This window comes from Lepidochelys olivacea (assembly GCF_965140295.1).
Source record: "Lepidochelys olivacea isolate rLepOli2 genome assembly, chromosome: 9".
Taxonomy (NCBI): Eukaryota; Metazoa; Chordata; order Testudines; family Cheloniidae; genus Lepidochelys; species Lepidochelys olivacea.
This window is the reverse complement of record NC_140419.1, coordinates 6828269-6841864: the sequence shown is the minus strand read 5'-3', so window position 1 is coordinate 6841864 and position 13596 is coordinate 6828269. Positions and strand designations below refer to the sequence as shown.

Here is a 13596-nt window from a genome sequence, read left to right as displayed (position 1 = left end):
GCTGCTTCTCCCCTACCACATACAGCTCTGTGCCCCTCCCAGAATGGGCTGAGTGCTATTCCCACCCCCAGCCGCTGCGCCCTATAGAAACACTGGGACCTTAGAGAAATAACCCTAGCCAGATGCCGCTGGGGAGTCCAACACTGCAGCGACAGGCAGATTAAACCGAATGCAAACCACAGGCAGGGTTAGGTGGATGGATGGTGTCCATACCTTTAAATATGCTCTCGCCCACAGCCAGGCCTCTTGCAATTGCCGAAGAAACTACCCTGGAGAAAATGGCAGCTTTGCTGGGATTCACATGTCCGTAATGGCCAGCCTGCAGAGCCTTCCCGCTCTCGGAGCTACCAGCTCCCGTGGCCGGGAATTGCTGAACAACCTCTGCAGGAGACCCCCTGCTCTAAACACTCACCCAGACGTTCTTCTAGCACCGCTCCTGGTGAGTCCCCTGATGACTCGCTGTCCTACTAACCCAGAAACCAGCTGGAAGAGGCATAAACAAGCAGGCTGCTCGGCTGAAAGACCAGAGCCCTTGCAGTGCATATACTTGCTCATCCTTTGGGGCAGCTGAGGAGCAGTTCCTGAAAGGTACTTCAGGATCTAATTCCCCTGGGAGTTAAATAGCTTTGAGGAGCTAGGCCTAAGTCCGCAGAGGAGTACCTCTGAAATCATGTCTCTTTCCCATCAAGAGGGTATTTAGCCTCCACAGCCATTCCAGGGTTTCTCCCTCCCAGGGAGTGGCTAGCGTTTAGATGCTAGGATCCTCAGCCGGGAGACACTCGCAGAAGGGAAGGGCTCGTATAGAGATGTTTAAGGGGTGACTTGGTCAGCCTGTAAGTACCTACCTGGGGAACAAATATTTCATAATGGGCTCTTCATGCTAGCAGGGAAAGGTATCTGACATGATCTAAAGGCTGGAGGTTGTAACCAGACAAACTCAGACAGGCAATAAGGCATAAATGTTTAACAAGAAGGATAACTAACCACTGAAACAATTTTCCAAGGTGGTGGATTCTCCTCACTGGCCATTTTTAATTTAAGATTGGATGTTTCGCTAAGATCTGCTCTAGGAATTTGGGAGGTTCTCTGGACCTGCGTTATACAGCTCAGACTAGACCACCATCTGGTCTTGGAATCTAGGAAGCCTACTGCATACAGGGAAGGCCTGGAGCGCCCAGCAAAATCCCAACATCAAATTCCCTCTCCGGCCTGGCCCAGCTTCTGATCAGACAAATCAAATCAACTTAAAAAAAAATAAAACCAAAAAACAAACCAGCGATTGGGAGCCAGCTTCGTTAGAACAACTCAGCAAAATAAAATTCCGGTTTATTGTTGGACAACATTGTTTCACACATACATCAAACAGGCCAAAAAAAAATAAAATAAAATAAAATAAAAAACAAACAGCAACTTCATAGACAGAGAAAAAAAAAACCTTTTATCTTTGGCCTTGCCATCTCATACAAACCCACGACTTATAGTACAGCTAAAGGACATACACAAAAAAAGTTACTGGAATGCTCGGAATAAGATTGTAAATTTTTTTTTTTTTTTTTTGCGTTTTTGTTTTTTTACAAGGTCGTTTTTCCTCCTTCGGGAGAATGGTTTGTTGGGACGCGGTCACACCACAAGTAAAGTCAGAGATGGGTAACGAGAGAGAGACACACTTCAAAGCCCCCCCATTTGGTCAATCCGAGATCACTTAAAAATGGCTGACCTCCTAACAATATGTACAAAAATATAAAATGTAAATAAAAAATACAAACAAATTCTCCTTTAAAGTATTTTTAAGAAAGAAAGCAGGGCCTTGAAGTTTTGGTGCTGGGGAAAGAGGGGTTCTCGCCCCACTGACGGGGGGCGGGGGGGAATCTTTTCGGGCATTCGTTCCGAGTGGCGTCGGCATTGCAGGCAGGTTCGCTCTACTTGGGGAGGGTGACCGTGGCGGGGGGTTGCGACGGGACGTTGAAAGTGAACAGGTCGCGCTGGCCTTTTGTTTGTTTTGTTTTTCTCCTTATTTAAAAAAAAAAAAAATTATACATATGTGCTGCCTAGTCATCTTCGTCGGTTTTCTGCTTCTTGGGATCGACGTCCTCGTCCTGGGGAAGAGCAGAGGCGTTAGGGGGCTGGGTGGGTGCCGGCGACAAGCCTGGCCAGGCGGCCCAGGGGAAGTGCGGATTCCACGGTCTGCCGGGCGCTGCCCCGGGGAAATCCTGCCAGAGCCCCTTGAAGCGCGTAAGGAGCGCTCATCCCTTCGGGAGTGGCTATACTTGGGGTCAGCCCGGCAACTGCATGGGTAGACCGGCAAAGCCACGATTTGCAGCCTAGCCTTGTTTCAGGCAGGGGGCTCATCCCTGCCAGCCTGGCTTCTCTTTCACCCAGCAGCTCCTGCTGGCATTGCTAGGGAGCTTGAGACCTGCAGGGCCACCAACACATCGCTGGCTGGATCTGCCCAGCTCGGGCCAGCGTGGGAAGAAGCACTAGGACGTTTGTGTAGTGAATCAGGGCTTCTCAGCAATAGGTGTGTGTGTTTTGGAGGGCCCTTATGGGCACCATTAGGACTCTTGGAAGCTAAACTCCCCTGCACATGCCCCGTGGAGCTGGGGCCAGCAATAAGGGATTTGGCATTTAGGTCTCCTCTCCCCCCAGGGATAAGGAGTTAATAGCCCAATTATCTTCCTTGCCTGCCTGTGCCCCTCCAACCCACGTCCCCCACCAGTGACCAGGTCCCTTTGAAACACAAGCCTGCCCCCTGCGGACCTCCTGACTCCCGGGTCTGCGGCTCGAGCGGCGTCCACACGGCAAAATGACAGGGCTTGGCCCCCCGGGAGTGGGAATCAGGCTCTGACCCACCCACCCCCTCCCCGCCCCACAGCAGGGTGCTAGGACCTGGCTGCTTGCCGAGAGTTGAACTGACTTGTGTGTAACGGAAGAGGGGCTTAGGCTCAAATCTGAATCAGAACCCAGGCTTAACATGCAGTGTAGACATACCCCTGGATACCAAGTGAGACCCCCCTCCTTGCCAGGAAGTACCTATTCACCCCCCCCCCCCACAGGCTCCCAGCATTTCCTTCCTTCTGGTGTGTGGCTGGAAACCAAGTGCGCACCGAATAGTCAGCGCAGACGCCGGAGCCAAGCGCGAGGGGAGCAGGTGCAGTGTGGAAAGGGACCCAGAGTTCAGCAAGCGCCCGCCTCCCCCATGCGCAGCCTGGCTGTGTGCAGAGCCAAGCGCGCACGGGGACGGACGGACACACAAACTCCTCTCTAGCAGAGCACTGCAGCTCCCACGCTCATCAGGACTTGACAAATGGAGGACAATGCTGGGAGCTGGCTGCCCAGCCCTCTCTAATCCACCCCAGGGTTTCCCCGAGCACCCAGCACTGTTGCCAATCCCCCTCCTCTCCCAGCCCTCGAGTAGCTGTGAGGGCTCCCGGCTAGCTAGAGAGTCCAGGAGCAGCAGCGCTGGTTGTTCTCCTTGGTTCACAGCCTGAGGCAGCCCACCTACCTCGTCATCCTCAGCTGCCCGTTTGCCTGTGGGTGCGTCGCCTTCCTCATCTTCATCGCCGTCCTCTTCCTCACCTGGGGGGGGGGCGGGGAGAACAAGGAACGTGAGCCTTTGGTGGCAGCTTCACGCTGGTCCAGCCTGACGTGGAAAGGACACCGGGCGGGCAGGCGGTCGAGCAAAGCGCCCGACTAGGCCGAGACCCGCTGGAACGGGAACCTGACCCTTACGGGGACAAGCTCAGGGCTTGTCCTTCTGCTCCTCAGACGTTCAAGGGCAGCGCCAGCTCTTCGTGCACGTTGCCCAGCGCCGGGCTGCGCGGGGCCCCCCTCCAGACAGCCAGCGGCTCGCGGCGCAGCTCCCCTGCAACGCCCAGAACAGCCCTCCTGCCCCCGCTGCAAGGTCTGGCATACGCCGCACTCGGCTGGCATCAGACACCCTCGGGCTCTGGCTTGTGCAGCCAGACACCAGATCAACACGCCCGCCGTGCAGGGGTGGGACGAGAAGGGTGGGGATGATTACAAAAGATGGCAGCTGGGAATAGGAGACGGGGCCGCTATCCGACTAGTTCAAAGCCAGCTGCATCCTAGCTGAGCAGTTACCGCCTGACAGCTGCTTGGGGCCCTGATGCCCATCGCTGCAGGTTCCTGGGCTGCAAAATCGTCACCACGCGACCCTTTTCTAGGGGTAGGGGGGCCTCAGCAGAGGGGCCAAGAGCTGAGTGGGCCACCTGGACACTAGAGATGGTCCCCTCCGCATCTGGAGTGGGGTGCATTGGCAGGGGCGGGAGCCCCAGGCTTGGCCACCTCTCCCCCCCCTCCTTGTGTGGATAAATAGAGCGACCAGCATCAAATTCGCTTTAAAAAAAAAGAAAAAAGAAAAAGAAAAGCCTTTCCTAGCGGCTGCTCTAACTACTCCAGATTACTTCTGCTTCTCTTTGCAGCTATTAGTCCATCTTTAATGAGTTAAGAGAGCCAGAACGCATTAGTTCTGAGTCAGAACACATTCTAATTATCAGAGCGGCCAACAAATTCTGCTGACAGGCCACAGCCTTCTAGGGAGAGAGTCAGACGTGACCCACTTTGAGCTCAAATAGGCCAGTGGATCAGAACAATGTTGTCTACGGCGCCCGAGTCCAACCGGGAGGGGCGTGAGACTTGGGAGAGGAAAGCCTGGTTGCAGACCAACCTAAGTCCTTTGCATAACGGGAGGCCCAGCTAAACTGACAGCGTTCAGGCCAGTAAGCTGGCTTTAAATGTCCCCACGAGCTGCACGTATAGACAGCTGGGGATTAGGGTCATCCACCTGGCACACCCACCCGCCTGCCCCCTGCCAGCAGACGCTCAGACCCAGCATTGCCCGAGCTTCTGGAGCTGCCAGATTAGCTGCAAGTGATGGCTCAACACTTCGCCCGCGAGCTCACGCACCGGGTTACTTGGATGGATCACGTGACTGCAGTCAAGCTGATTGGGGGCACACTTAGCTGCCTGAGCTTCTTTCAGCAAAGCAAATGATAGGATGGGGGGGAGAGGGCTAAGGAGGATGGAGGGGGTCTTTAAAAACAGATTTGATGACTTTGGGCTGAAGTTTAGTTCCCAATGTTTCAAACCAGCAGGAGGCAAGAGGGTCACTGGCAGCCCTTACTGGCTTTTCTCTCTCCTATGCAATGCCTAGACTGCTCAGACCAGCCCCTTAGGAACTTCCTCCACGCAGAGATTACCCGGGGTTAGGCTGGAAAGACATGACTTAACCCCTCCTCAAAGAGCGCCTCCCTCTTCCCCCTCCCCTCCCCATGCCAGGCGTTAACCATCGAGCAGGGCGCAGATGGCTCAGTGCTCCGCATCGTATCCATGCTCTTCTTTGAGGGGTGGGGGTGACGGCAGAGGGGGCTGCATCATGCTCACCACCAAGGTATCTAATCAACGCCCCACACCCGCAGCGAAGCCCAGTTCTGCAAACCACCCAGAAGTAGCAGACAGCCCTTCATGGGTTTCATGGAAAAGGCATATGGCCCAGGCTCCCACGAGGCTGGGGTGAAATTCAACTTCAAGGGTTAAACCTCCATCCTGCAAGGCCGAGGCTGCCCGTGTATCTCCAGTGAGCTATCCAAGAACCAGTTCCTATACTGAGAGCGCCATGTCCCCCTTATCCTCCCGGGGCTGCTGCCAGGAGCCCAGACTTTCCTCTATTCAAACAGGGGCTTGCTTAAAGGCCTTCAATTCCTGGCCTCAAAACCCCACGCCCAGCACAACCCAAGTGTTGCCGCCCAAGATTGCAGGGGATTAACCAGGAATAGCTAATCAAAGGACTTTTTTCAGGTTGAGCTCAAGGGGCATGGCTTGCTAATAATGGTTCGCAACCTCCTCCCAGCCTTAATGGGGTATAAAAATAGATGGTGTTTTTCAGCCAAGTGGGTCTTGGACAAGGAGGCTGAAAAGGGAAGCAGGTAGGGAAGTGACTGGTGGTCCACTGACGCCTGCCTGCAGGCTGGCTTACGCTAGGAAACCAGAGGGAGGCAGGAGCTGCAAGGGGAGACAGTCTGAAAAAGTTTAAATGAGCCATTTGCTCCTGTTCTAGCTGCAGATAAGACGCACTGCAGGAAAGAGCTAAAGGCTCATGCATCTGCTTAACTGGAACCAATTGCTTAGCATGAATCATTAGCCTGGGAAGGGAGTATGATTGTGCGGACTGCACGAGAGTGGCATCGACCTCCTATGCACTCTGCTCTTCGCCTGCCTTGCAAAGGGAGACCCCCTGGAGACCTGGCTCATTCCCCGGCCAGGTCAGGCCAGTCAGACTGCGCCTTCGCCCGTCGGTGTGCCGTTTCGCTGGTACCTGCACAGCTCCTGGGATTGAGGGCAGGTTTTTCAACTACGCGCTATGAGCTAGAGCATCTCCTCAGGGCCTCTGCGCTACGCAGCACGGCCAGAATGGGGAGCGATCGGTCCTCAGCCTGTTAGAACCAACTGCGGGGCTGATTTCACTGGAAACCAATCCAAACCCGGGCTGGTGGATCGGGGCCGCTAGGAGGAAGGGGCAGGACAATACAAGGCTGGCTAGACCCTCAGTGGCAGCAGGCAGAGAACTGCCCCAGAGCAGCCACAAGGGGGAGATGCTGCTCCTGGCACTCGCCGGCCACGTGCGGTAACTCAAGCCTCTTGCTAAAGGGCTCCGTTTTAGGGCCGGATTTGGCTGCTCTAAGGTGAGAAAGCAGGGTGAAAAATTACCATCACCCTCTTCCTCCTCGTCCTCTTCTTCGCCACCTTCTTCTTCCTCTTCGTCTACTTCGTTGTCAGCCTCCTGCTCTCCATTTTCCTCGTTCTCCTTGTCAAGACAAGACACTCACTTAAAAAAAAAAAATGCATGGAGGGAAATGGCTCGCCTCCCCATCCCATTCCCATTCCCACCCCCCCACCCCCACACACACACAGAGCCGCAGCCTGAGATCAAGCGATCTAGGAACCCATCCAGCAAGTGCAAGTTGAGGAGACAGGCCCCTGCCTGGCTCCCTCCCTCAGCTCTCGTAGCAGGTGCCCACTGGCTGACATGCAAGCTACATGTGTTTTCACTTCAAGGCTGTTCCCCATTCCGTCTACGCTTCACGCAGAAACAAAGATGAAGGACTTAAATTTTATGGTAATGTGGCGGCTGCATCTTGAGCCTCAGACAGGAATCTAAAGTCTATTGTGACATCGTGTCAGATTAAAAGGCAGCATTGTCAGTTTCCCTCTGGCAGTTTTAAGAAAAACAAAAAAAAACCAAACAAGCAAACCCCACATTTCCTTGTGTACAAGGCTTTTCCCACCCATCTGTTTGCCACATTTTCAACCCAAACGACGGCTTCTAGAAGGAGGCGGCACTGAAGACAAGCATTCTCTGAGGGATGTAAGAGTCAGCCCAAGAGCTCCCACCACACCTCTCCTCCCCCTCCCGTACACCTGGAAATCGCCTGTGGGCTGGAGGCTTTCACTGACTCTGAAACTGCACCAGCATGTTGCTTTCACAATGGGGTTACACAGCCAAGTGCTGCTGTATGGAACGTTTCCTCCTCCCAGAGGACGTCAAAGAAGGAGTCTGCAGGAACATCAGCAAGCAAAGGGCCATCTCCCAAGACTGGTTTAGCGATACTTACAGCATTGCCGTTGGCTGGTGCATCTCTGCCATTTTCTGTCTCTTCCACAACTTCCTTCTTCTCTTTTAGATCCTTAAAGGAACAAAAATAACCAATGAGTCACCAGGATTCCAGCCTACAGTCCTCACGGTAGGAAAGTTAAAAGGGGTGGGGGGGGGGAAGGTCTGGGAGACAATTCCCCTTCACATCCCTTGCACAAGCAACTTGTTCTGGGCAGTTGTTGCAGGGGTTGGAACCGGCGGGAAGAGAGAAAGAGAGAGAGAGATTTTAAGTGTGTATTACTACACTTTATTAAAGCAAAAGGTGGCTACATTTAACTTAGGAACTCCCAGGATCTTCCAAACATAAAGAGCTGGTCCCCTGCATCTGCTTTTCAGCCAAAGCATTGGCTCATTTCCCACCTTATCGTGTTCAGGGGAAACGGCTGCATTCCCACTGATAGCCCTTTGGCTATCAGTGTGCTGAATTACAGAATCAGTCACCCCAGGGTCTGCAGACTCACACAGCCACTTGCTGCCTTCACAACAGGGAAGGGTAGAGAACTGAGCCCAAATTGTTATTAGCAGAGCCTGTGGTGTCTCTCCCAACCAGCTTGCTCTTACTTGTAGTCACAGAGTGGAAATCCAGGATAAATCTCAAGACTCTTAGTCAAACAGCAGGGAGACAGCGATTTTTTCCACATTACTCCAAGGAACATGGCGCCGTTAGGTTCAACACTGCTAGATCAGTTCAAATCTGAACCGCAAGCACAGGCAGGAGAGAGCAAGCGCCCATATGTTTTTGCTGTTGATCACTGTCAAGATGTCATGCCAAGTCACTCGGCAAACAGGCTGAACGGATCCAACTTTTTGTTCCTGCACATGGCTAAAAAGAACGCTCTGGCACCCGAGTCTGCATCATCCTCCCTTTATGTGACTGCATCAGCTGCAGCTAGATCCTGCTCGCCACAAGAGAAGTTATTGCCCCTGCCAAGGAAAGTTAAGAGGCCTTTCACCAGGGATGCAGGGCAGCCACGCAGTCTGCCTTGAACAAAGACCATGAGGTGTTGGAAACTTTTTGGCAGCTTCCTCCCTCTGCTGCAGCAGCAAACCTGGCTTTTTTTGTCGGCATCTCCGCAAGCCCCCCAGCCTGGAGGGAAGCGTGTCACTTTCACTCTCAGAGTTGGTGTCACTTCCTCGTGTCACCCAAGTCAGTGTCACAGCATGGCCAGCCCTGATTACTGTGGCCACCTCTCTCTTTTTATTTGGATTAAAATAACCTTTGGATTATTCGGTCAACAGCACTGGCGTATTAGAACAGTGAACTACTTAAGCCTTTCAGATACCCAGGCATCTGGATAAACCAAGCAAGGATTAATAAAGTCTGACTGCATTATCCCAAGGCACCAAGCCTACGACCTAGCCCTGAACAGCTTGAAAGCACTGGGGTTTACTACACCTGTTACTGAGACATCACTTAGTCAAGTAAATATTCTGTTCATGGCTCACAGAAGTGCAGATCTACTTCCTCCTTCCACTAACATTTGAATCCCATGCAAATTGCAGTTTCTCTGAACTGACCCACTCCATCAGTTTTTACACCATCTCCGACTCATTACTGGATGAGTGAGATGCTCGCATTTAACCTCACTCTTATTCGCTGCCATGCCATAACTAGTTAGAGCCAGCACACAGTTTTAAACTGACCTACAAGAAAATTCTAAGATACCCCAAGTTTAACACAGAAGAAATGAAAAATAGTCAAAATTTCCAAGTCACCAGTTACTATGTTCATAATCCTTTTTGAGAAGTTATGCGTAAAACACAAGTGGTTCTTATGGCTAAGGAGGAGCAGTAATGTTATGACTAATTTTAGTTTAATAAATCCGAGGCACCAGCCATCAGTGTTCCATTTAAGATACTTTCAGTTAGATTATAATTGACTTACCAGGCCATGCTTATTTGCATAGAGACAGTGCTCTGCTAGAAATACTACTATTTTTTCCATTCCTAAGAACGAATCCAATGCAAATAGATAAATTTGTACCAGCCTTCAGATGAGGAGTCAAGGTAGCAGTATTACTTTAGTTTTAATGCTTTGATGGAGCCTTCAGTTATAGGTGTGGCAGGGCTGTTTGTCCATAAAACAGCAGTGATGTTTAGTCATAGGGAAGCTCTAGCCTCCACCTTCTCCTACTCCCAAAAAGTGAACTCGAATATTCCATTTGACATAGTAGTAACAGATACTAGAAACCATCAAAACCAACTGCATTCATAGGCCATGTCATAGCTAGACCCCAGGACAGACAGATCAAATAAAACAATCAGGACTGATCATTTAAAAGTGGGGTAAAAAATATGCTCCACAAACTGTGAGGATTGGTCCAGTCCCAGGTACTTCTGGACTATTTATGTGATTTATTGCCCTGCTGCAGGGGACTCCCCTGCCCCCTTAGTTCTAGCCACACCATTCAGTCACTCAGTTTGCATGGACTCCAAGGTGCGATGCATTTTAAGGGGCTGCAATTTTCGGTAAAATCAGCAGTTTGCAAAAGAAAGTTGAACGCTCCCAGGATTCTCAGGGAACTGGCAGCTGCATTTATTTTATTTATTGCCAGTCTGCTGCGACCCCAAATCCCAACTGCAACCCCCCAGTGCTCCCAGTCAGTCAATGGGGCTCACTCTGGCTTCAAAGGGCCAGGTTGTGGGCTGCAGCAACCCTCCCGCCAGCAGGGGGCGCCGGCTCCTCAGCGCCACGCGCCCTGCCCTATTTCAAACCGCGCGCCACTCTCCGCGCCTTCTGATTGGCCCAGCGCCGGCGCGCCGGCCCCGCCCTTCGCGTCTTGCCGGGAACTGTAGTCTCCGCGGGGCCCTCCGGCGCAAGGCCGCCCGCGGGGAGAGAACTCCAACTCCCATGGGGCCCCGCGCGGGCGGAGCGCGCAGAGGCGGCAGCACGTGGTGATGAGCGAGCTGTTGCGAAGCTGGGCGGTGCCGAGCCGCGCAGGAGGAGCCACCGCCCGGGAGCCGAGGCGGCAGCTCTGGGACCCCTCCCCCCACCCGGCGGAATAAATCTTCAGTGTCTTGTTTATTTCAGTGTCCCGACGTGAAGCGGGCGGGACCCGCGCCCTTGGTGTGCTCCCCCGCCGGACCCCCACGGGGATGGGGGCGGGGTCCTGCTGGCCAGGGCCGCAGCAGTCACCACGGGGGCGGGCGGGAGGTGGACTCAACGCCCCACCCGGACTGGGAAAGGTGCAAAGCGCCGCCGCCCGCTCCAGAGCCGGCTCCCTGCAAGGTTTGGGGGTGCATCGCCCGAGCCTTCCTCCCCCGGGCACTAGGGGCAGCTCGCACAGCGGGGGCGACACTGGTCTACCCCCGTCCCCCCCGCGCCCAAGTGCACTCCTGCGGGGGAAGCGTAGGGGGCTGCTACACAAATCCGGGGAGGGGGGGGGCGCAGCGGGGAAAGATCCCCCGCCCCCAAAGGGCAGGAGAAGGTTAATTAGATTCTCACCCCCCCCCGCCCCCAGATCCCTCCGAAACAGGCTGCTGGAGGGGGAGGGCGAGCGAGGGAGCAAAGCCACCCCCCCTGCATCCGCTGGGCGGGACCCCCTGGCCCGCGGCTGGGACCCGAGCGAGCCAAAGTTCAGCAAGGGGGGGGGCAGAAGGGAAGCGGGGGGCGGGAAGAGCCCCCGCAGACCGGGGGCTGGGGTCCGGGGACTCTCGAATCGCAGAAGCGGGAAAACAGAAGTGAAAACGAAATTTGCAAGCCGGATTCTGGGCCGCTGAGCCCGGTGGCGGCTCGGCGCTGAGCCCCGCAGCCCGAAACCGGCTGTCGCGCCTGTCGGGGGCGGGGGGCGCTGACCTACTCCCCAGCCCCGGTGGGGGTAGGGCGGCGGGCGGAACACCTGGAAACCCAGACCAATGCTCAGAGCAGAGCGGCGTCCTCCCCACACTTCCCTGCCGGGGGGCAGAGGAAACCCCCCCGCCCCCGCGCCCGATGGGGCTGGAGGATCATGGCCGCAACTCCCCCACCCCCCGCAGTGATCGGCCCGGAGCGCGGGGAGAAGCCGCGACCCCGCAAGGAAAGCGGGGCTGGTACCGCGTGGGGTGACCCTCGCTACATTGTATCCACCGCTCGCTACGCTGTATCCAAGCCCGGCCACTTCGGAAGCTGCCAGGCGGGGCCGGAGGTTCTCTCCCCCCCCCCCCCAGCTGTGGCTGGAAGTTTCACCCCCACCCCTCCCCACGGGACTCCCACCCACTCGCACGCGTGGGCTCCCTGACAATCTCCCCTCGCTCGAGCCGTGTTCTGTCCTGAGGCTTCACCTCTCGGGATGGGATACCCGCTGCTCGCCAGCTCCCCCCGCCACGGGGGAGCCCAGCTCAGAGGGCAAACGCCAGCGGGGAAAGGGGGACAAAGCGCAAGCGATATTAAGCTTCCGATTAAAACAGTGCGGGGTCCCTCCCTTCGCCTCCCTCCTTTTGCCCCACAAGGTTAATCGGTCTTTAACTGGAGTTAAAAACCCTGCAGCCTGATGGGGATCTTAACCCGCTTAAAAAGAAAAAGAAAAAAAAAAGGGGGGGGAGAGAAACCGGGCTCCGTCCTCAGCTGGGGAGCCAGGCTGACACTGAAAGTGGCGGGGCTTGGGGAAGGGGGGAGATCCGGGCAGGTATCTGGGGCTGCGATCCCCGAGAGGGAAAGCCACGCTATTTCGCCGGCCCGGCGTGCTCGCTTCCTGGCATCATTAAACAAAGAACCCGCGCAGATCACCACAAACATTCGCAGTCAAATCCAAGCGTTTCCCATCAAAGTCAAGGCTCGCCCCCCCGCCGGCCATCCAACGAAATCGCTTCCGATTATTCGCCTCCGCCAAGTTGTAAAGTTATTTCCGTGCAATTAAAGTGATCGGGCTGTTTGTTTGTTTGGGTGATGGTTTGTTTTTTTTAAATGCCCAACCCAGCCGAACCCACCAACAAACGCTTCATTTCAAAAGCAAGGGGGCTGCGATCAATCCCCCTTAAAAAGTGGGTGTTTCGTGCCGGATCCGTTCCCACCACTTTCCAGGCAGGTTATTTCCCCTCTTTAGGGCAGGGGGACTAAAGTGGGATCCAAGTTTGATGGGGGGAGGGGGCTGTCAAGCTGCGAGGCGATTTGAATGGAGAGAAAGATTCCTAGACAGGCAACATCAGCCCAATGCCTCCTTGAAACACACCTAGCAAAACCCCTCCAGCGTAAGACTTTACAAAACTCCCCCCCCCCCAAAAAAAGCCACTCTAGGTTTGCAACCTTTACGAGACAAATCACTCTCCCTTCCCCCACCCCTCGTAGAGAAAAAACAAACAAACCACAGCAGGTTCCCCCTCCCCGCAAGACAAAACGGTACTTGGGGGGCACACAAAGTAAAAAAAAAAAAAAAAATACATACAGCGGAAAAAACGCGGAGGAGGGGGGGGCGCGGAGGAGAGCGGGGTCTGGAGCCTCACCTTGGTGGAGATCTCAGAACTGGTGTCCACGGCTGCGTCTGACATGGTGCGCGGGGAGCGGGGTATAGAAAATATTTCTGCTATAAAAATAAGCAAAGTGCAGGTCCGGCGGCGCGGAGCAGGGCAGGAACAATGCAAAGATGGCTTTGGACAGAGCCAGTGGAGAACTCACGCGGCGCCACTACCTTTAATATAGATTAGTGGGCGGCGCGCTCACTCCCCTGCGCGATCCCCATTGGCCGGGCGGAGGGGAGATGGGCCCGGTCATTGGTCGGGGGGCGAACAATGGGCAAGGCTGCTTAAAGCGGCAGAGCCCCCCCATGGGTGCAATGAGTTTGCGCCCGGCCTCAGCATGCGGAGCGCTGCGAGAGGCAGCAAAGCGCGGCAACGGCATGGCTGCTCCTTTCCCTCCCTCCCTCCCTCCGCAGGGAAGTCGCCCCGCGTGCAAAACGCAGAGCCCTGGGTTGCATTGTTAGCGCTGAGCCGAGGCTGGAAGGGAACAGAGG

General features: G+C 54.8%; 1 protein-coding gene across 4 annotated transcripts; it reads right to left on the bottom strand.

The window, feature by feature from the left end:
• Positions 1–1291: 1291 nt before the first annotated feature.
• PTMA (prothymosin alpha) lies at positions 1292–13266 on the bottom strand. 4 transcript variants are annotated; one of them, XM_084638674.1, is made up of 5 exons: positions 13091–13266; positions 7632–7703; positions 6733–6823; positions 3503–3576; positions 1292–2096 (listed from the first exon to the last, which is right to left on the bottom strand). In XM_084638674.1, the coding sequence occupies exons 1-5, from the start codon at positions 13133–13135 to the stop codon at positions 2049–2051; spliced, it is 330 nt and encodes a 109-aa protein (XP_084494800.1). In that variant the 5' UTR covers positions 13136–13266; the 3' UTR covers positions 1292–2048. The 4 variants fall into 4 exon arrangements, with proteins under 4 accessions (XP_084494800.1, XP_084494801.1, XP_084494798.1 ...); XM_084638675.1 differs by having other exon boundaries at positions 6733–6820; positions 13091–13265; XM_084638672.1 differs by having other exon boundaries at positions 6727–6823; positions 13091–13264.
• Between the last annotated feature and the right edge of the window lie 330 nt (positions 13267–13596).

Excerpts from the sequence above, each read along its gene's own strand:
- PTMA (XM_084638672.1), bottom strand. The coding sequence starts at position 13,135 with ATGTCAGACGCAGCCGTGGACACCAGTTCTGAGATCTCCACCAAG. Across the intron at positions 7,704-13,090 it reads GTTCTGAGATCTCCACCAAG|GATCTAAAAGAGAAGAAGGA; the intron begins GTGAGGCTCCAG and ends TGTTCCTTTAAG. Across the intron at positions 6,824-7,631 it reads CACCAGCCAACGGCAATGCT|GAGAACGAGGAAAATGGAGA; the intron begins GTAAGTATCGCT and ends TGTCTTGACAAG.